We start from the raw sequence: 22,300 nt of genomic DNA, 5'->3' as shown, positions 1-22,300 counted from the left end.
GTGCAATGATCATCGGTGTCACTGCCGGCACAACATTCCCAAGCTCCAGGTGACAGGGGGGGCAGCTGAAACCTGTCACTCCTGCCCACCCTCTTCACTTGCCTAGGACCACTGTGAGGGGCGGACACAGGCACGCCCCCCCCGCCCAGCATAGAGGACCCACAGCCACGTCTGAATGAGGCTCATTGTCCTGAAAGGAGGGGAGGAGGAGAGGTGAGTGTGATATGTGGGGGTAGGGTTGTGAGCTTGGTATGAGGGCACCATCACTACATTATGATGCACAAAGCAACACAACCAAACATGTGAGGAGCACCCTGGTATATATAGATATATATGCTCCAGCTACAGGTAGTGCCCTTCTATGTATGTGCATGTTCCTGTGTTTTGCTCTCTTGCTTGTTGATGTGTTAACTATTATTGGCATCAGTATTTTATTTTAAATATTGAATTATTTTACTTGTAACAACCAAGATAGCTAGAAATGTTTTTGTACATCGTAATGCAGATGTTTGTTGATGTTTTTGGTTTATATTTAGACATGATTATTGTATCTATATATGTTATTTGGTTATTTTGAGTTATTTTCATCAGTGTTTGCCTAAGCGATCTCCAACCTGCGGTGGAACTACAACTCCCAGCATGCACTGACAGCTAGAAAGCCAAAGGTTGGAGACCGCTGCACTAGAATTATGGCATCAGTATACTCCAGTCCAGGCATTAGTCTCTGTCCTCAAAGGAGCTCACACTCTAATCTCGGACATTGCTCTTTTTGTAATGTATTAGGATCTTTATCTGGTAAGTGGTTGCCCCGGGGGCTGCTGCCCTTTGTAATCCCCCCCCCGTCTCTGTGTACAGTTGTTGGATTTGCATCTCCTTACACCTGTGTGTAAAGTGTTTATGTGATTGTTGCTACGCCTCTCCCGGGAATGAGTATTAACATATAGAAATTATTCGATTTTGCATTCCAATCGCATGACCCAGTGTTACGTGGGGAAATCAAAATATAGGCAGTTTTTAATGTGTAATAATCCAGGTTCCTTGTCAACTGATTGTATTCCGACACCACAATTTTACGATCTGGCGATTGAAATTTTTTCAATTTGTAATCGCGATTTCGACTATTCTAACCAGTGGCATTAGAAATGTTCAAATGCTACGACAGAAAAAAACATAAATCGACAGTTACTAAGCCGACCATAGACATACTGGTAATTTAGCTGATGATATAAAAAAAATAGCGCCGATTACAAAATTAACATTTTTGACTGATTTGACAGTTTTTATTGGCTGTTAGGGTATGTTCACACGGCCTATTTACGGACGTAATTCGGGCGTTTTTGCCCCGAATTACGTCTGAAAATAGCGCCTCAATAGCGCTGACAAACATCTGCCCATTGAAAGCAATGGGCAGACGTTTGTCTGTTCACACGAGGCGTATATTTACGCGCCTCTGTCAAATGACGGCGCGTAAATAGACGCCCGCGTCAAAGAAGTGACCTGTCACTTCTTTGGCCGTAATTGGAGCCGTTATTCATTGACTCCAATGAATAGCAGCGCTAATTACGGCCGTAATTGACGCGGTGTTCAAGCGCCTGCACATGCCGTTACGGCTGAAATTACGGGGATGTTTTCAGGCTGAAACATCCCCGTAATTTCAGCCGTAACGGACGCCCTCGTGTGAACATACCCTTAGGGTGCCCATACACATAACATAAAAGTTGGAAAAACACGACAATTTTTGCGGGACAAAAAACTAATGCATATGGTAGTGTTCTAACCCTCCCTATCAGATATCGGGGGGAAAAAGGATTGGGTAAGTTGGATATTTTTATATATATATATATATATATATATATATACATACATACACATTTATATATTCATAAATTCTTCCACCAGCATATTATATTGTATCTCTAATGCCAATTTTCTGGCATCCCCTGTACTCCCACTACACAGTGTGTGCCTTGCTACATGTCATATATGTCTTAATTCACACGATGACTGCCAGCAGTAAGCTGGCATTGTGCAGAGCTGATGTCATTTACAGGCGTTCATGAGACCTCATTACAAATAATGGATTTATTAAATGTACTAATATCTATGTACAGTACAGTAATGACTTGAAGATGCCGCCTTCTATAGAGCAGTAAGAAAGTTACAAGATGTTCCAAATGGAACCTGCTGTGACTTTAAAGGCATTGCCTCTTTTGGACAATCTCCTTATGTTAGTAGGGTCCCCCCAATGATAAGCTTATCCAGCTTCTTGGACACCCAGCGATCAGCTGTAATATTTGTGGGAATTCGGCAGCAAGTGTTTGATTTTCATGCAGCAACCCCACAGGGGAAATGAAGTATTACACAGTTCTCAAAGAAATTGATGGGCTATGTAAAATTTATAGGCAAAAATACCTACTAAGCCTGTGTCAGGAAAATGCCTGTTCCCTTAAGTAACCATGACTATGGTTCTGGGTGTGTCCTCTTTTAGCTTGAATATATCTCTCTTATCTGTCCTTCTGCCAATCAGCTGTGAGGTTATATTTCTACCTGTCTTTTCCCACCTGTCTTTGCTTGTTCATTTTCCTGTCCCCTGGTGTCTGATCAAGCTTCCTACATTTCCTGCACTTCTGACTTCTGGACCTTTTGGAAACTGACCTCGACTTGTCTCTCGTTAACCCCTTGTTTGCAGATTTTGGATTATCTGCACCCGGACGGTTTTGACCCCTGCTATTCCTGATATCCGCTTGCTGTCTGATTTGGACTTTCTGTTTATACCCTGGGTGTCTGGTTTCCTGCTCAGGTTAGCCTGCATTGCACCTCCTATCCTATGCTGAATTCTGCTAAGACAACCTGGGTCCTAAGCAGCCAAGTCCATCCCACCTTGCGGTCGGCTCTGTCGAACACTTTAGGGTCGCCTCAGACACTGTCGATCAGACTTGTGATGGATTCGAGGTTGCGGTTTTAGGTGCAGACTCTCTCCCAGCACTCTCCAGCAGCCTTTGATTAATCGCTCATATTGCAATTCCATAACACCCTGGACATAGCTGAAAGGTGTCCATCATGAAGGCTAAAAACCAGAATCCCTCACCACCATTTTTGACAGCTCCTTAGCATCTGTAGGGCAGTTAATCCCAACCAGTTGAATTTTGTCAGGGCATGTGGAGAGTGGTAGTTTTGCAACAGCTGGAGAGCCACAGATTGGAGTTAATTGCTGAAGGGCACCATGTTTTCAGGGGTATTTGATCTGTAAATATAAGTGTAGCCCTCTACATACAAATACATGTACTGCACCAGAGAATACTTGATATATACGGACACATATTTGTCAGCAGACTGTAACATTAGACTATCAGCCTCTGTGATAACATTGCGTGTGACTGCCGTAATGATAGAAGAGACTTGAATAGGAGACAGCAGAAGTTGCTGGTAATAAATTACATTGCGTTTGCATTGATTTCTTATGGGGGGCCTTAATGGGCAGTGTCTGGTGCTCACAGGTGCCGCACGATGCCTTCCCTGGTCACAGTTGTGTTACAAGTCGCTATTGTATTCTGCTCCCATAGAAAGATATGGGAAAATACTTCAAGTAATGTTGCCGAAACAAAATTGTCCATGTAGTGAATGAATACACAATGAGATGTCCCTCGCACACCAATGATGGGTGACCTGTCCCTTGTTCAAGGTTACGCATGACTGCAAGACATTTTCCATTATGCAGGGAGGTCACCTTGTGTGATGTTGAGCACTTCTCATCAAAAGTTCTGACTAGTTCTTTATATATAACCCGACTCTTGATCTGGTCATACATTAGTCTCAAGGTACAACCCATGGATGGGCGATTGAGGATAAATGCGTGATCATAACTGCCCCTGGTCACACATTGTCTCCTATAGCTAAAGAAGAGAACTGTCGGATATTAGAGACATTCACAAGTCTCTTCTTACCAGGCTGATCTCCTACTTATCTGCTTATTTAAAAGGATTTTCTCATCTCAAAGTGATGGCATATTGCTAGGAGAGGTCATCATTTTGGACAGTGGGGGGGATCTGACTACCGGGACCCCCACCCATCCTGAGAATGAAAGAGCTGCATCAGTTATTCCCCTGCAAAGTGTTTTCTTGCACAGCGCCCCTCCCAGCCACTGGCTATGTAGGGAACAGCAGCACAGCCACATTCATGTGAATATGACACCTTCATTCTCAGGATCGGTGGGGGACCCGGCAGTCAGGTCCCACAGTTAAGTAAGTGACAGCGTTTCCTAATGATCCCTTTAGGAGAAACCTGTTAAAGTTACTCCAGACGAAAGAATTAAACACCCACAAATAGAGAAAGTTATCGAATATCTAACTATCTATCAATCTACCACTAATTAATTTCAATACACGACCCAAATTATTGATTTATTTTAGAACTAAAGAAAAGCTAGTTTGTGAAGAAAATGGATTTTGTGTATTTAGGCAAATAAACATGTTTTGTACTCACGAACATTGTTTACAAATTAATTGAGCTTTGATTTCCTTACATTTTTCTCTCATCAATGTATCCACCCTTAGCAGCGATCACCGGAGATCAATGTCGATTAACTTGTCCGTAGCTTCAGCTCTGATTCCAGACACTTCTCTTGTAGCAACTCCCAAAGGTGATTTTGGCTCGTAACTTGAACATCTCAAAAATACCTGTCCAGATCATCCCAAAGGAGTTCAATTGGATTGCAATCGGGACTCTGGGGTGGCCAAACAACGTTCTTCAGCATCTGTTGTCGTTCTTTTGACTGAACATACTTTTTGCAGAGACAAGAGGTATGTTTTGGGTCGTTATCCTGCTGTAGTGCGAAACCACAACCTATAAGACGGATGCCCAAAAGGAGATCATGGCGTATCAGGATGTTGTGGTAGCACTTGAGTCCATGACTCCTTCGATTTTTAGTAAGTCACCAACCACACCACTTCCAAAACATCTCCAGACCCTAGTGGAACCTCCTCTATGCTTGATTATGGGCTAAATTCATGCTGGAAGAATGTGCTCTCCTGTCACACGACAAACAAACTTTCGCCTCTTGGACGCAAACACCTCAAACTTTGATTTGTCTGTGAAAAGAGCCTCCTTCCACTGACTAGTGGTCCAGCTCCTGTGCTTTATATCCCACAATATCAATATCCTGGGTCTAAGCAACAGTTTTCAGACTGCAACACCTTCCTTCAAGCCTCTGCTACAAGGCGACATTTGGCAGTCGTGATTGACACGCTTTTCTTCCTCGCGTCCATCAGAGTAGCACGGGTCTGACCAGCTATTTTGATTCTCTCTCGTTTGGAACGCACTCTGATAAATTTGTCCTCCGGTTCTGTGGTCACTCGAGGTAGTCCAGGTCATGGTCGATCACGTACACTCTGGTTTTCAGCATATTTCTTGAGGGTATACTGCACGCCACCAGGAGAAACCTTCTCCAGGCAAGCAATTGACCTCAGACTATGCCCTGCATTTCTTAACGCGACTATAGCGTATTGCTTTTAAATTGAGAATTCCTTTCTAAAACGATAGGTTCATTTCTGTGCAAAAGGCACGTATCACGTTCATCCTTTACAGAGAGATCGACAAATCCGAGGGTGTTTTGAAATTAATTGCTGCAGTTGTGTATCTATCTATCTATCTATCTATCCATCTATCTATCTATATCCATCAAACTATCGATCGTCTCTACCTATCTATATACTTCGCACCATATTGTGGTCTGTAATGCACATGTTCCTGTGTGTGACGCCTAATGCCTCATGCATGTGACCGTTGTGCCACTAGTGGCACCCGATAGTCTTCATGGACCCATTCACTTTAGCGGGTGAATCGGGTCCGTGAAAAATGGCCCGAGTCTCCGATCCGAGGAAAGATAGAACATGTCCTATCTTTCCTCGGATCACTGACGGGACTCGGACGGCACACACGGTCGTGTGCATGAGGCGTAAGAAATGTTAGGGACTCAGATAGTCCTATTGCCACTTTAATCTCCTACATACAGTAGCGCTCATAGTAGGTCTGCAAAGGTTCCAATCCCTATATAGAATTATTCTACGTTTTGATGTAAACCTCAGAGGGACTTGATCGACCTCCACTTGATGATCACTTGTGTTATTTTCACCCTGTAGATTTTTGGAGGTTTCTTGAGAACATATTTAGCACCTACTTATTATCATTTCTTAACTTCATGTTGAATATGGGGCTTATCCCAAACAAAATAGAATTTGCCTATAAGGCAACTAACCCTATTTTCCAAACAACTCTCAATAGAAGTGGAGTTTGCTTTTAGGACCTAATGTCCCCATCTCTGAGGGCTTGGAGTCAATGCGTGATGCCTGGTTTAATTTTAGACAGAAAACATATAATTATTTGAGACAGAAATACTGGGAAGCGCTGTGCCGGGACGTTGGCAGAATCTGACTGCTTCTTGTGACTGGAATAGCTCCTTAAGACACCTCAACTGGTTTTATCTTTCACTGGGAAATATTTTATATTCAAACCATTTATGATCTCGGAGCAGTCTGCACTTGGATGTACTCGTGACGTCGTAGGTATGAGGCACTTTGAAGGTGCGGGAGTTTTAGAAGGTGAGTTTTTGCGGTATGGATATGCAGCCCCCACACCGATCCGTGTAAACCACAGTCGTGTGCATGGGGCCATAGTAAAGAATAGGTGTGCAATTTATCAGTGAAAATGCGGATACATTGCGGCCGCAAAAGCACGGTCGTGTTGCTGAGGCTTTAGGTTGGCCATACACATAAAATAAGTTGATATTTTGCCCAATTCCCATGAACATGTACGGCTGAATGTGTATGCATATGTCAATGGAGTGAGCGGCATTAGCCGATGCCAGTCACCTCTGGCAGCATATTATCTACTGTCTACTGTCGTGAGAAAGGATCGGCATGTTAAAAATCCAACATGCCCAATCTCTTTCTCCCAACATCTGCCATCGGGGGATAAATGGGTAGACATTAGATCGTCAATCATTGCTGACGAAATCGGAGGGTGCTGCTTGGTCTTTGTCTAATGTGTATGGGCCCCTTTAGAGAGGTTTTCCGCTTTGGACAATCCCTTTTTGTTAGATGAATCCACTAATAAGCTGATCACAGGGTCTCCTGCTGCTGGGGCTTCCAAAAATTTGCTGTCATCTGCCAGGGAACCTGTGTTCAATTCACCTGCAGCGCCCCCACAGGGGAAATGAAGCATCACACAGTTCTCATTGAACTTAATTGCCTGTCTGTGTAATGTAAGGATGTGCTGGATCCTCCAGAGTGAAACAAGGTCTCTGTAGCTGTCTTGTTGCGGTCATTGTCTTGTTGCATCAGCAAACGTCTCTTCAGCTTGAGGTCATGGACCGCTGTCCTTCTATTCTTCTGTAAAATGTTTTAATACACCTTTAAATTCATTGTTCCCTTCATGATCGCATGTGTCCAGACCCTGAGGCAGCAAAGCAGCCCCCAATCATGATGCCCCTCCATTATGCTTCACAGTTGGATGAGGTTTTAGTGTTGGTGTGCAGTGTTTTTATCTCCAAACATAGCGTTGTGAATTTCTGCTAAAAAGTTCCGCTTGTCTCATCTGTCCATAGAACATTTTCCCAGAACTATTGTGGAACATCCTGATGGCCTCCGGCAGACTTGGGACGGCCACAATTTTTTTTTTTTGGACAGCAGCAGGGTCCTTTGTAGTGTCTTTCCATAAACACCATTTTTGTTCAGTGTTTTTATAATAGTGGACACATACACAGAGATTTTTGCAGTTTTGTAGTCTTCAGTAGGTCTTTTGCAGTCGGATCCAGCTTCAAGTGTCTCTAGAACATGTCTCCTAAGGACTTTCCTGAAGTTGTTTGCCTTGAGGCATGCTTCACACTAACCAATCTTTCTTGAGAAGAACATATTTGTCAGTAACCAGGCTTTGCATGCCTTTATTTAATGGGCAAAGCACCTGTGAAACCCACACTTCCGATCTAATCTACTTAATTGAAACACCTTTTGTCAATTAGCTCTTGAAGAAGTCATTAACACAGAGGTCAACATACTTTTTGTCCCTGCACTGAGAAGGTCTACTCAATGTGCTCAATTAAGGACATGAACAGTACAACGGTTTGTGTGTTATGAATGTAGTTAGATTGTGTTTGTCTAACTCAGACCACATTTTATTAGTTATCAATGCAGTAGTCCAGGTAATTCCAAAGGGCTCACTTACTTTTTCTTGGAACTGTACCATGGCCAGGCACTGAGATGGGGGGATTTCATGTAAGCTTTTTAAATGGTTTTGTCACATCCGCATGGAGTTTGTATGTTCTCCACGTATTTACATGGATTTCTTCTGGTTACTCCCCCACTCGGAAAAAACACTGAGAGGTTATTTAGTTCCCTATAAAATTTTCCCCAGTGTATGAGATAGGGGACATTAAGTCTATGCTGCTACCCCTTCGTTCCACGGATTAACGGGGGCGTATCAGTTTACAAACCTTCATCAATGCTCTCCACTGACATGTCTCAATGATGTGACAGAATTCCTCTCCCCGTCCAGCCTATAACCCTTTCCATTCTGGTATCCTTCTACGAATCTCTCCTGCAACAATGGGCATGCTACATGTTATTGTGGGTCTAACCACTTTATCACAGCATTTACTAAAGAGAGGTCTGCAGACTATTACTTTTTTTTTGCGGACAGAGAGCAGATGAGTTTTTCGTATTAACACTAGGGTTGTCACAATACCAGAATTTGGACTTTGATACCAATACTTAGAGTAGTATTGTGATACTCGATACCAAAACGATATTTTGCCCAAAAAATTAAAACCCTACAAAAATATAAAGTCCTTCCATTTTCTGATGTGAAGCACATGGTGATATCAAATTTGAACCTCATCATGTACCTCACACATTAACCCAATGTTGCCCATTATGACTGTGAGCGAGGTACTTGATGGGGTCACTTACTATGATGGGCATCATTGGGTTAACGTGTGAAGTACATGATGGGGTTAACTACTAATAATGTGAGGCACATAGAGGTACTAAATTCATAACACCACGTGCCTCACCTTAAAAATAAATCACTTCATCATTTTCCCTCACATAATAGCAACACTGGGGTAAATGTGGGTCACATGAACCCCAACGATCCTCAATGCCGGCTGCAAATAATACTAGTGTCTGCTCTAGTGCCTTTATTTCAAGCTTTTTCTCTACTTTAACACCTGCCTGGGGCTGGTCTGTCACTACACAGCGCAAGCGACATAGGCACGCCATCAGGAATGCTGTGCCACTCGCGACATTCCCCTTCCTGCCCCTTCCCACATACTCAAATCATCATTGGTGACAGTAGAGAAAGGAGGAAGGAGCGTTCCTCTCCTTCTGTGACGCGGCCGGCACTAATGACGAGCGGGCGTTCACTGAATAAATAGAACAGAACATGTTCTCTTCATTTATTTCAATACTAAGCTGTGCGACCGCACAGCTCAGTATAGAAATATATAAATTGACGTATTGAACCGTTTGCCCCGGCACAGCATGAAAACGGTATCGAAATTTTGATGCATCTAAATAATACACAGATTTATCATCATATTTTTCCCTGGACATCGGACCTGTTTATAATCAAAGCAAGTTATTAAAATTCAGTATAAACAATGAGAATACTAAGGCGAGCTGACAATTTCGTGAAATGTACCCGAGTTCTCCATCCTGTCCCTCCACCTGACCACATACTTCTAGACAATAGATCATTTATATGGCCGGGGCTGCAATAAGTCACCAGTCATCACATGTGCCAGCAATAGTCAGGCCTGTGGCTTAATGTTACCTGTGGTATGTGTAGCCCAGGGGGTACACACCATGTCTAGGGGGCACTCACACAGTGGTTATGTTGTGCTTTTAACAAATGTAGCACAGTGTATTATCCTAGACTTGGGGGAATTTTATGTAATTTATTTGAGTAGGGGGATACTATGCGTTACTAGTGTATCCCATATGTATCTCGTCTATCCCATATATATTTCTAGTGTATCCTCTCTCTCTCTCTATATATATATATATATATATATATATATATATATATATATATATATATATAGTGTAACCTATATGTATCTCTAGTGTATTCTATATGTATCTCTAGCATATCCTATATGTATCTCTGGGGCAACCTACTGAATATATATATATATATGTATATCTAGTGCAATCTATATGTATCTCTAGGGTAACCTATATGTATCTCTAGTGTAACCTATATGGATATCTAGTGCAACACATATGTATCTTTAGTGCAACGTATATGCATCTCTAGTGTATCCTATATGCATCTCCAGTGTATCCTATATGCATCTCTAGTGTATCCTATATGCATCTCTAGTGTATCCTATATGCATCTCTAGTGTATCCTACATGCATCTCCAGTGTATCCTATATGCATCTCCAGTGTATCCTACATGTATCTCTAGTGTATCCTACATGCATCTCTAGTGTATCCTATATGCATCTCCAGTGTATCCTATATGCATCTCTAGTGTATCCTATATGCATCTCTAGTGTATCCTACATGCATCTCTAGTGTATCCTATATGTATCTCCAGTGTATCCTACATGCATCTCTAGTGTATCCTACATGCATCTCTAGTGTATCCTATACGTATCTCTAGTGTATCCTATACGTATCTCCAGTATATCCTACATGCATCTCTAGTGTATCCTATATGCATCTCCAGTGTATCCTACATGCATCTCTAGTGTATCCTATATGCATCTCCAGTGTATCCTACATGTATCTCTAGTGTATCCTATATGTATCTCTAGTGTATCCTATATGTATCTCCAGTGTATCCTACATGCATCTCTAGTGTATCCTATATGTATCTCCAGTGTATCCTACATGCATCTCTAGTGTATCCTATATGCATCTCTAGTGTATCCTATATGTATCTCTAGTGTATCCTATATGTATCTCTAGTGTATCCTATATGCATCTCCAGTGTATCCTACATGTATCTCCAGTGTATCCTATATGTATCTCTAGTGTATCCTATATGTATCTCTAGTGTATCCTATATGTATCTCCAGTGTATCCTACATGCATCTCTAGTGTATCCTACATGTATCTCTAGTGTATCCTACATGTATCTCTAGTGTATCCTATACGTATCTCCAGTGTATCCTACATGCATCTCTAGTGTATCCTATATGCATCTCCAGTGTATCCTACATGTATCTCTAGTGTATCCTATATGTATCTCCAGTGTATCCTACATGCATCTCTAGTGTATCCTACATGCATCTCTAGTGTATCCTATATGTATCTCTAGTGTATCCTACATGCATCTCTAGTGTATCCTATATGTATCTCTAGTGTATCCTATATGCATCTCTAGTGTATCCTACATGCATCTCTAGTGTATCCTATATGTATCTCCAGTGTATCCTACATGCATCTCTAGTGTATCCTACATGCATCTCTAGTGTATCCTATATGCATCTCTAGTGTATCCTATATGCATCTCTAGTGTATCCTATATGTATCTCCAGTGTATCCTACATGTATCTCTAGTGTATCCTATATGTATCTCTAGTGTATCCTATATGTATCTCCAGTGTATCCTACATGCATCTCTAGTGTATCCTATATGCATCTCTAGTGTATCCTATATGTATCTCCAGTGTATCCTACATGTATCTCCAGTGTATCCTACATGCATCTCTAGTGTATCCTACATGTATCTCCAGTGTATCCTACATGTATCTCCAGTGTATCCTATATGCATCTCTAGTGTATCCTATATGTATCTCTAGTGTATCCTATATGCATCTCTAGTGTATCCTACATGCATCTCTAGTGTATCCTATATGCATCTCTAGTGTATCCTATATGCATCTCTAGTGTTTCCTATATGTATCTCTAGTGTATCCTACATTTATCTCTAGTGTATCCTATATGCATCTCTAGTGTATCCTACATGCATCTCTAGTGTATCCTATATGCATCTCTAGTGTATCCTACATGTATCTCCAGTGTATCCTACATGCATCTCTAGTGTATCCTATATGCATCTCTAGTGTATCCTACATGTATCTCTAGTGTATCCTATATGTATCTCCAGTGTATCCTACATGCATCTCTAGTGTATCCTACATGCATCTCTAGTGTATCCTATATGCATCTCCAGTGTATCCTATATGTATCTCTAGTGTATCCTACATGCATCTCTAGTGTATCCTACATGTATCTCCAGTGTATCCTACATGCATCTCTAGTGTATCCTATATGTATCTCTAGTGTATCCTACATGCATCTCTAGTGTTTCCTATATGTATCTCTAGTGTATCCTACATTTATCTCTAGTGTATCCTATATGCATCTCTAGTGTATCTCTAGTGTGTCCTACATGCATCTCTAGTGTATCCTATATGCATCTCTAGTGTATCCTATATGCATCTCTAGTGTATCCTATATGTATCTCTAGTGTATCCTATATGCATCTCTAGTGTATCCTATATGTATCTCTAGTGTATCCTATATGCATCTCTAGTGTATCTCTAGTGTGTCCTACATGCATCTCTAGTGTATCCTATATGCATCTCTAGTGTATCCTATATGCATCTCTAGTGTATCCTATATGCATCTCCAGTGTATCCTATATGTATCTCTAGTGTATCCTATATGCATCTCTAGTGTATCCTACATGTATCTCCAGTGTATCCTACATGCATCTCTAGTGTATCCTATATGCTTCTCTAGTGTTTCCTATATGTATCTCTAGTGTATCCTACATTTATCTCTAGTGTATCCTATATGCATCTCTAGTGTATCTCTAGTGTATCCTACATGCATCTCTAGTGTATCCTATTTGCATCTCTAGTGTATCCTATATGTATCTCTAGTGTATCCTATATGCATCTCTAGTGTATCCTATATGTATCTCTAGTGTATCCTATATGCATCTCTAGTGTATCTCTAGTGTGTCCTACATGCATCTCTAGTGTATCCTATATGCATCTCTAGTGTATCCTATATGCATCTCCAGTGTATCCTATATGTATCTCTAGTGTATCCTATATGCATCTCTAGTGTATCCTACATGTATCTCCAGTGTATCCTACATGCATCTCTATTGTATCCTATATGCATCTCTAGTGTTTCCTATATGTATCTCTAGTGTATCCTACATTTATCTCTAGTGTATCCTATATGCATCTCTAGTGTATCCTATATGCATCTCCAGTGTATCCTATATGTATCTCTAGTGTATCCTATATGCATCTCTAGTGTTTCCTATATGTATCTCTAGTGTATCCTACATTTATCTCTAGTGTATCCTATATGCATCTCTAGTGTATCTCTAGTGTATCCTACATGCATCTCTAGTGTATCCTATATGCATCTCTAGTGTATCCTACATGTATCTCCAGTGTATCCTACATGCATCTCTAGTGTATCCTATATGCATCTCTAGTGTATCCTACATGCATCTCTAGTGTATCCTATATGCATCTCTAGTGTATCCTATATGTATCTCTAGTGTATCCTATATGCATCTCTAGTGTATCCTACATGTATCTCCAGTGTATCCTACATGCATCTCTAGTGTATCCTATATGCATCTCTAGTGTTTCCTATATGTATCTCTAGTGTATCCTACATTTATCTCTAGTGTATCCTATATGTATCTCTAGTGTGTCCTACATGCATCTCTAGTGTATCCTATATGCATCTCTAGTGTATCCTATATGCATCTCCAGTGTATCCTATATGTATCTCCAGTGTATCCTACATGCATCTCCTCAAGCATCTTGAGAAAGGCTCATTGCATAGAGCCGAAACGTCGCACGAGGGCTATTAAAGCTATTTTTGCACCTTGACATTGGAGTGCTGCCTATTATTGGATGTTTATTGGATATGGAACTATGATCGGGTTCCCAAGGCGTGCTCCCATCTATACTTTTAAAGCTGGTGCTGCTGGACGGTTGACTTCCTAAATAGTGTATCCTAAATGTATTTCTAGTGTAAAAAAATAAAAAAAATAAAATATCTATCTATCTATCTATCTATCCATAGGGTAACTTATATATACACACATGTATGTATTTTATAGTACTTGAACTTGATGGTCCTTTGCCTTTTTATCGCCTCATCTCCATGGAGGGTGCTTAGATTTCAAGCGATTGCCACACAGCTTTTGCAAATGACAAACCCAAAGAAAGTATCATCTCACTGCTGCTTATAATTGTCTTTTTATTATTATTTTTTTAAGCTACGTCATACATTTGGCTTGTGGTTTATCCCAAGAAGCAGCTGTTGAATGCATAATACCATAGGAGGGGACGTTACTGATCCACGTTATTAGTTCTGTCACTAGGGATAGACACTGATCCAACCACTCTCCCCAAATTCTTATAACTAAAATCAAATGTCCACTCCCTCATATTGTATATCAGGAGCTATACAGACTGGTGGTGTACTTTGTTATATGGTTATATGTGTGCTATGATCAGTGACTGTCTAAAGAAGGTTGTCTAAAAATCTAGCTCCTGATTCATCATGCTTTACATTGCAGCGCTGCTTGCTCACATTAGCTACTGTGTATAAGTACAAGGTCAAACCCAAACTCAGCAGTATGTCGATAGCTCATTTTCATTAACCATTATCCGGTGCGTGCTACACATATATTAAGAGCGTGTGTACACGTAGCAGTAGTGTGCGGTGCGGCCAAGAACCTCACTCAGTTTTATTGCGCTTTTTAACTGCGTGACTTGTAGAGGTGAAGCCACGTGCCAGGTGGCCAAAAAACGTATTACAGAAAGGCAATTTGCAGTAAAACCACGGTTCTCAGCAGTGCGGCACACTATCAGCCGCTAAGGGTAGCCTACGACACAGGCACCGCAGTAAGGGGGGAGAGGAGGGTCTATACTTTACAGCATGTGTTCACCTTTGCAACCAATGCATCTCAAATAAAAACGAGGCAACTTTGCAAATCCTGATTAAAATCTATCGTTTGGTGTATTCAGCTCCTATGCAGACCTATGTTTCTCCATGGTTATAACATACAAATAAACCCTGTGATGCTGCAGTCACACTCCAATCTGTTGAGATGTTTTCCATTTGGATCCATTTTTTTTTAATTGACCTAAACTGTAAAAATTACAAAGTGGGAATGTTTTCCGGACAGAATGAATTCACCCAGCTAATAATACTTCTATACAAGGCCCACACGATACTGCCATTTAATGCCCAAATAATACCGCCATGCAATGTCTAAATAGTGAAGGGTTAATGGTGAAATCTCCGGTGGTCTACGGCAGTGAAGATTTATAGGCTTCACTCTAAGGTTGCTCCTGGGGGTCCAGTCATTGAAGGGCACCTGGAAAATTGTGCCCTTGTGCCCCTAAAACCAACCCTGACTAGGTGGCATATTTCTAATTACATACAGGAAGATATCTAGTCCTGAGCTTAATTACCAATGTGGCAAAACAGGAGGTTCTATGGCGCCCAGCAGCTAAATAGCCCACCACTATTGTCCGTACCCTCAGATGTAGGGGTGCAGTTACTGTGCAGGAGGAAGGGAGGCAATAGAGGGTTCATACATGTATACTACAACTTCATGACAGGTTTCCTGCCGATCTCTGACACAGCTAACAGTCAGTTGCTGCCCCATGTGGTAAAGCCGGAGAATTACAGCTGCATTGTTTGGAAGCACGTCAAGTATTTCACTAATGAGTGCGACATATTTTTGGAGATTGAATGTGGAAGCTCTAGAATCACACAAAGATCTATCTATTCATTGTGTGACCCAACATGTCAACAGCAAATATGCACTAAAAATACCGGACGTAGAAAAAAATGATACTCATGTAATACTAATAATACATATCTGTGGGTGACAGCATTATTAATATGTCTGGAATCAGCTCTTTGCTCCCCAGGCTTGATATGCATCAGACAAAAAATGTGAAATATTTTTCACTATTTAGTCCTGAGCTAAGTGAATCTTGCCCTTTAAATTTGTCTTCAAGCGGCGGAGCCTGATATATAGATCATCCATTGTAAAATATCTCATCAATGTAACATGAAACAAGGTCAGCGGATCCCTACGAGTGCGGGTTCAGACGCCGGCTGCGTCTGACCATACATTTATTTTGGAAATATAGCATTACATGTCCGACCATATAAATAAATAGATGACCAGGTACTGGTCTACCAGAGCGAGTCCCGCACTTTATTAGCAGCTCATAGAGGTGGTCCCTAGTAGGACTCTACCGCTATGACATCCATATGCTCTAATAGGGCATATGGAAAGGGGGTGAGCTACAGAGAAGACCACCATTAAACATACATACATAATCATATGAATATCAATTGAAACATTTTCATTACCTAAAATTGGGTTCTTGATCACGACTATGGCTGCAGGTGGGGGATTTGAAATTATTAGACACCTTTTTCCCTTCATGTATGTATCCTGTCCATAGAACACCCTTTATGGACTAGAAATGACAAGCATTGCCACTCCACCTGCAGCCATTGTTCATGACATGCCCGTCCGTATGTTGGATGGTGCCCTGTTGGGTATATTCTGTTGGTGCCCCCTGTCATACAGTATACAAAAAAAACATATCATATAGTGGCGAAAATATATACGCCGTAGACAGAGTATACTAATGCCATGCAGTGATATAATAATCCAATACAGTTGCCTTAATAACATTATACAGTGACGTGACCACCATACACTGCTAAGTGCTAAATATATATAGTATACAGTGCCACAAAATGCCTGATAATACCACCACACAGTGCCCAAATGACACCACCATACAGTGCCCAAATGACACCACCATACAGTGCCCAAATTACACCAACATACAATGACCAAATAACCGTTTCATACAGAAACTAATCTAATACCAGTTTTGTACAGTGTATATATAGTACATCATCTATACAATTAATATTAAGCTTTGTGATGGTTGCAACCCTCGACCATGGCACCCCACTAAGCCAATGTGCTCCGTGCAAATAACCACCCCTATGGCCGGCTCCGGTCCTTGAGATCATCAACTTTATTACAATCTATCTTAGAAAGTTAGAGTACCAGACAGATAATAACCAACCTGCTTTGGTATTTGCTACTGACTCCTACGTTTTTGGTTTGTTTTATGTTGGAGTCTATAGACGTTCTTATTGTTTGGCCACTAAAACGGTCAACTTGGCTCATGGAATGCTACAATATGTGGTCTGTCCCTACACCAGAGCACTTCACCCATTCAATTAAAGTGGCACATGGTTTCCTAGTAAAATACTAAGCTGCAAAGTCATTCTGTCCTCATAGTGGTGGGCACATAATGGGTCCCGTTTAGGTGCTCCATTTACATTGGGCTGAAGTAGTTGCAATGTGTTGATTGAGGAGTCGGATCAGGCATCCAGACTGCCACCCTGCAGACTAGTTATGTATTATATTTTACTATCAATGGTCATTAATACAAAATTGTCTCTCTCTTTCTCCAGTGGTTCATAACGTGGACGTCATGGTCAAGATAAGGATTAAAGGCTCCGTGGCGACAGGACTTCTAGTGCTTCAAACTGTATTTCTACTCGTTTTATACTCAAGACAGGGCATTCACTTCTCGGATACCGATGGCAAAGAGAAAGTCCACCTTCTCATCCTTTCCTCCTGGAGGTCAGGGTCTTCATTTGTTGGACAAATCTTCAGCCAGCATCCGGATGCCTTCTACTTGATGGAGCCTGCGTGGCATGTGTGGGTGACCATGTATCAGAACAGTGCCAAGGTTCTCAACATGGCAGTGAGGGACCTGGTAAGGTCGGTATTCCTGTGCGACATGTCTGTTTTTGACTCCTATATGCCACAAGAGAGGAACGTTTCTTCCCTCTTCCAGTGGGCCGCCAGCAGAGCCTTGTGTACAGTCCCGGCCTGCACGTCCTTTCCGCGCGATGAGATCACTAATGAGATGTCCTGTAAGACCCTCTGTGGAAAATATCCGTTTCACAACGTCGAACAGGCCTGCAACTTGTATAGTCATGTGGTTATAAAAGAGGTCCGCTTCTTCGACTTGAAAGTGTTGTATCCCCTTCTTACCGACCCTTCCCTGAACTTGAAGATCCTACATTTGGTCCGGGATCCTAGAGCCGTTGCAAAATCCCGGGAGCAGTCGAGAAAAGCGTTAATGAGAGACAACGGGATCGTCCTCAATACCAACGGGACAAAAGTGGATGACAGCAAGTATGAGGTGATCCAGGAAATCTGTAGAAGTCATGTCCAGATATATGAAACGGCGACCTACAAAACTCCCAGCTTCCTCAAGGACAGATACATGCTGGTGAGGTACGAGGATGTGGTTCGAGACCCCTTGCGGGAGATCTCAGAGATGTATAAATTTGCTGAACTGAAACTTACAAACAAGCTTGAGAGATGGATCTACAACATCACGCATGGTCGGAGTTCTGGAAACAAGAAGGAAGCCTTCAAAATCACGTCTCGTAATGCAGTCAACGTTTCTCAGGCCTGGAGGAACGTTCTTTCGTTCGAGAAAGTAAAAAAGATACAAGATGTATGTAAAGGGGCTATGAACATGCTAGGGTACCAACTTGTAGACTCCGAGACGGAGCAGAAAGACTTAAACATGGAAGTTGTGTTCCCCAGGAAACAGTATCACTTCAGTTGGTCTTAGTTTCGAGAAGAGAAAGGGACTGTAGCACTTTTGAATATTTTTTAATATTTAGTCTTTTTATTATATTTATTCATTTGAACTTTATAAACTGTGAAACTTTTTTGTTACTGGATTCTGAGGCATAAGGTATAGGAAAAAAGAAGAATCCAGCACGAAAACTACTTGTAGGAACTGAATACCATGATATTTACAGTTAAAGGGGTTGTTCAGGATTAGAAAAACATGGCTGCTTTCTTCCACAAACAGCGCCACATCTGTCTACAGGTTAAATGTGGTATTGCAGCTCAGCCCCATTTACTTCAATGCAGACACAACCTATGGACAGGTGTGGCGCGGTTTTTGGAAGAAAGCAACCATGTTTTTCTAATGCTGTATGACCTCTTTAAGCCATTAACTACTTAATTTAAAGAATTCTCATTATCATCATGTACAAAACTCAGAGATGGTTTTAGTTTTATATTTTGGTTGTTATCAAGGGAAATGTATATATGTTACAAGTTTAAACACTCCTTAAATAAAAAAAAACAACTTTAATTCTATGGTTGTTTCTTTATGATGCTGCCAGTCTCTATTGTATTTATATATTACATTGTGATCACATTTGGGTTTGAATTTAACCTGTGTGAATACGGCCGTATGCAGCTCAAAAACGAAAAAAAGGTTTTAATTGTGCATTCAATAACACATATATTCACTTAATACAAGGGTGGCATTACCGTTCGTAAATGTAAATTCTCTTATCTGGTCTATAGGGGGCAGTAAGAGTAGATACATTTTTGTTTATATGGGACAGTATTACAGTAGTTATATTCTTGTATATAGGAGCAGTATTATAGTAGTTATATTCTTGTATATAGGAGCAGTATTATAGTATTTATATTCTTGTATATGAGGGGCAGTATTATAGTAGTTATATTCTTGTATATAGGAGCAGTATTATAGTAGTTATATTCTTGCACATAGGGGGCAGTATTATAGTAGTTATATTCTTGTCTATAGGAGCAGTATTATAGTAGTTATATTCTTGTACATAGGGGGCAGTATTATAGTAGTTATATTCTTGTATATAGGGGCAGTATTATAGTAGTTATATTCTTGAATATAGGAGCAGTATTACAGTAGTTATATTCTTGTATATAGGGGGCAGTATTACAGTAGTTATATTTTTGTATATAGGGGCAGTATTACAGTAGTTATATTTTTGTATATAGGGAGCAGTATTATAGTAGTTATATTCTTGTATATATGAGGAAGTATTATAGTAGTTATATTCTTGTATATAGGGGGCAGTATATTATAGTAGTTATATTCTTGTATATAGGAGCAGTATTATAGTAGTTATATTCTTGTATATAGGAGGCAGTATTATAGTAGTTATATTCCTGTATATAGGGGGCAGTATTATAGTAGTTATATTCTTGTATATAGGGGGCAGTATTATAGTAGTTCTATTCTTGTATATAAGGGCAGTATTATAGCAGGTATATTCTTGTATATAGGGGCAGTATTATAGTAGTTATATTCCCGTATATAGGGGGCAGTATTATAGTAGTTATATTCTTGTATATAGGGGGCAGTATTATAGTAGTTATATTCTTGTATATAGGGGCAGTATTATAGTAGTTATATTCTTGTATATAGGGGCAGTATTATAGTAGTTATATTCTTGTATATAGGAGGCAGTATTATAGTAGTTATATTCCTGTATATAGGGGGCAGTATTATAGTAGTTATATTCTTGTATATAGGGGGCAGTATTATAGTAGTTATGTTCTTGTATATAGGGGGCAGTATTATAGTAGTTATATTCTTGTATATAGGGGGCAGTATTATAGTAGTTATATTCTTGTATATAGGGGGCAGTATTATAGTAGTTATATTCTTGTATATAGGAGCAGTATTATAGTAGTTATATTCTTGTATATAGGAGCAGTATTATAGTAGTTATATTCTTGTACATAGGGGGCAGTATTATAGTAGTTATATTCTTGTATATAGGAGCAGTATTATAGTAGTTATATTCTTGTACATAGGGGGCAGTATTATAGTAGTTATATTCTTGTATATAGGGGCAGTATTATAGTAGTTATGTTCTTGTATATAGGAGCAGTATTACAGTAGTTATATTCTTGTATATAGGAGCAGTATTATAATAGTTATATTATTGTACACAGGGGGCAGTATTATAGTAGTTATATTTTTGTATATAGGGAGCAGTATTATAGTAGTTATATTCTTGTATATAGGAGCAGAATTATAGTAGTTATATTCTTGTATATAGGAGCAGTATTATAGTAGTTATATTCTTGTATATAGGAGGCAGTATTATAGTAGTTATATTCTTGTATATAGGGGGCAGTATTATAGTAGTTATATTCTTGTACATAGGAGACAGTATTATAGTAGTTATATTCTTGTATATAGGGGCAGTATTATAGTAGTTATATTCTTGTATATAGGAGCAGTATTATAGTAGTTATATTCTTGTACATAGGGGGCAGTATTATAGTAGTTATATTCTTGTATATAGGGGCAGTATTATAGAAGTTATATTCTTGTATATAGGGAGCAGTATTATAGTATTTATATTCTTGTATATAGGAGCAGTATTATAGTAGTTATATTCTTGTACATAGGGGCAGTATTATAGTAGTTATATTCTTGTATATAGGAGCAGTATTATAGTAGTTATATTCTTGTATATAGGAGCAGTATTATAGTATTTATATTCTTGTATATGAGGGGCAGTATTATAGTAGTTATATTCTTGTATATAGGAGCAGTATTATAGTAGTTATATTCTTGTACATAGGGGGCAGTATTATAGTAGTTATATTCTTGTATATAGGAGCAGTATTATAGTAGTTCTATTCTTGTACATAGGGGGCAGTATTACAGTAGTTATATTCTTGTATATAGGGGGCAGTATTATAGTAGTTATATTCTTGTACATAGGGGCAGTATTACAGTAGTTATATTCTTGTATATAGGGACAGTATTACAGTAGTTATATTCTTGTATATAGGAGCAGTATTATAGTTGTTATATTCTTGTATATAGGAGCAGTATTATAGTAGTTATATTCTTGTATATAGGGGGCAGTATATTATAGTAGTTATATTCTTGTATATAGGAGCAGTATTATAGTAGTTATATTCTTGTATATAGGAGGAAGTATTATAGTAGTTATATTCTTGTATATAGGGGGCAGTATATTATAGTAGTTATATTCTTGTATATAGGAGCAGTATTATAGTAGTTATATTCTTGTATATAGGAGGCAGTATTATAGTAGTTATATTCCTGTATATAGGGGGCAGTATTAAAATAGTTATATTCTTGTATATAGGGGGCAGTATTATAGTAGTTCTATTCTTGTATATAAGGGCAGTATTATAGCAGGTATATTCTTGTATATAGGGGCAGTATTATAGTAGTTATATTCCCATATATAGGGGGCAGTATTATAGTAGTTATGTTCTTGTATATAGGGGGCAGTATTATAGTAGTTATATTCTTGTATATAGGGGGCAGTATTATAGTAGTTATATTCTTGTACATAGGGGGCAGTATTATAGTAGTTATATTCTTGTATATAGGGG

General features: G+C 39.8%; 1 protein-coding gene across 1 annotated transcript; it reads left to right on the top strand.

The window, feature by feature from the left end:
* Positions 1-92: 92 nt before the first annotated feature.
* LOC142660499 (carbohydrate sulfotransferase 6-like) lies at positions 93-19,168 on the top strand. The gene is made up of 2 exons (XM_075837117.1): positions 93-213; positions 17,518-19,168. The coding sequence occupies exon 2, from the start codon at positions 17,538-17,540 to the stop codon at positions 18,696-18,698; it is 1,161 nt and encodes a 386-aa protein (XP_075693232.1). The 5' UTR covers positions 93-213; positions 17,518-17,537; the 3' UTR covers positions 18,699-19,168.
* The last annotated feature ends 3,132 nt before the right edge of the window (positions 19,169-22,300 follow it).

This window comes from Rhinoderma darwinii, chromosome 9 (genome assembly GCF_050947455.1).
Source record: "Rhinoderma darwinii isolate aRhiDar2 chromosome 9, aRhiDar2.hap1, whole genome shotgun sequence".
Classification (NCBI taxonomy): domain Eukaryota; kingdom Metazoa; phylum Chordata; class Amphibia; order Anura; family Rhinodermatidae; genus Rhinoderma; species Rhinoderma darwinii.
The sequence above is the reverse complement of the archived record's forward strand: the minus strand, read 5'-3'. Positions and strand labels throughout refer to the sequence as shown.

Bases quoted from the DNA above. Each gene is read 5' to 3' on its own strand.
- LOC142660499 (XM_075837117.1), top strand. From the start codon at position 17,538: ATGGTCAAGATAAGGATTAAAGGCTCCGTGGCGACAGGACTTCTAGTG.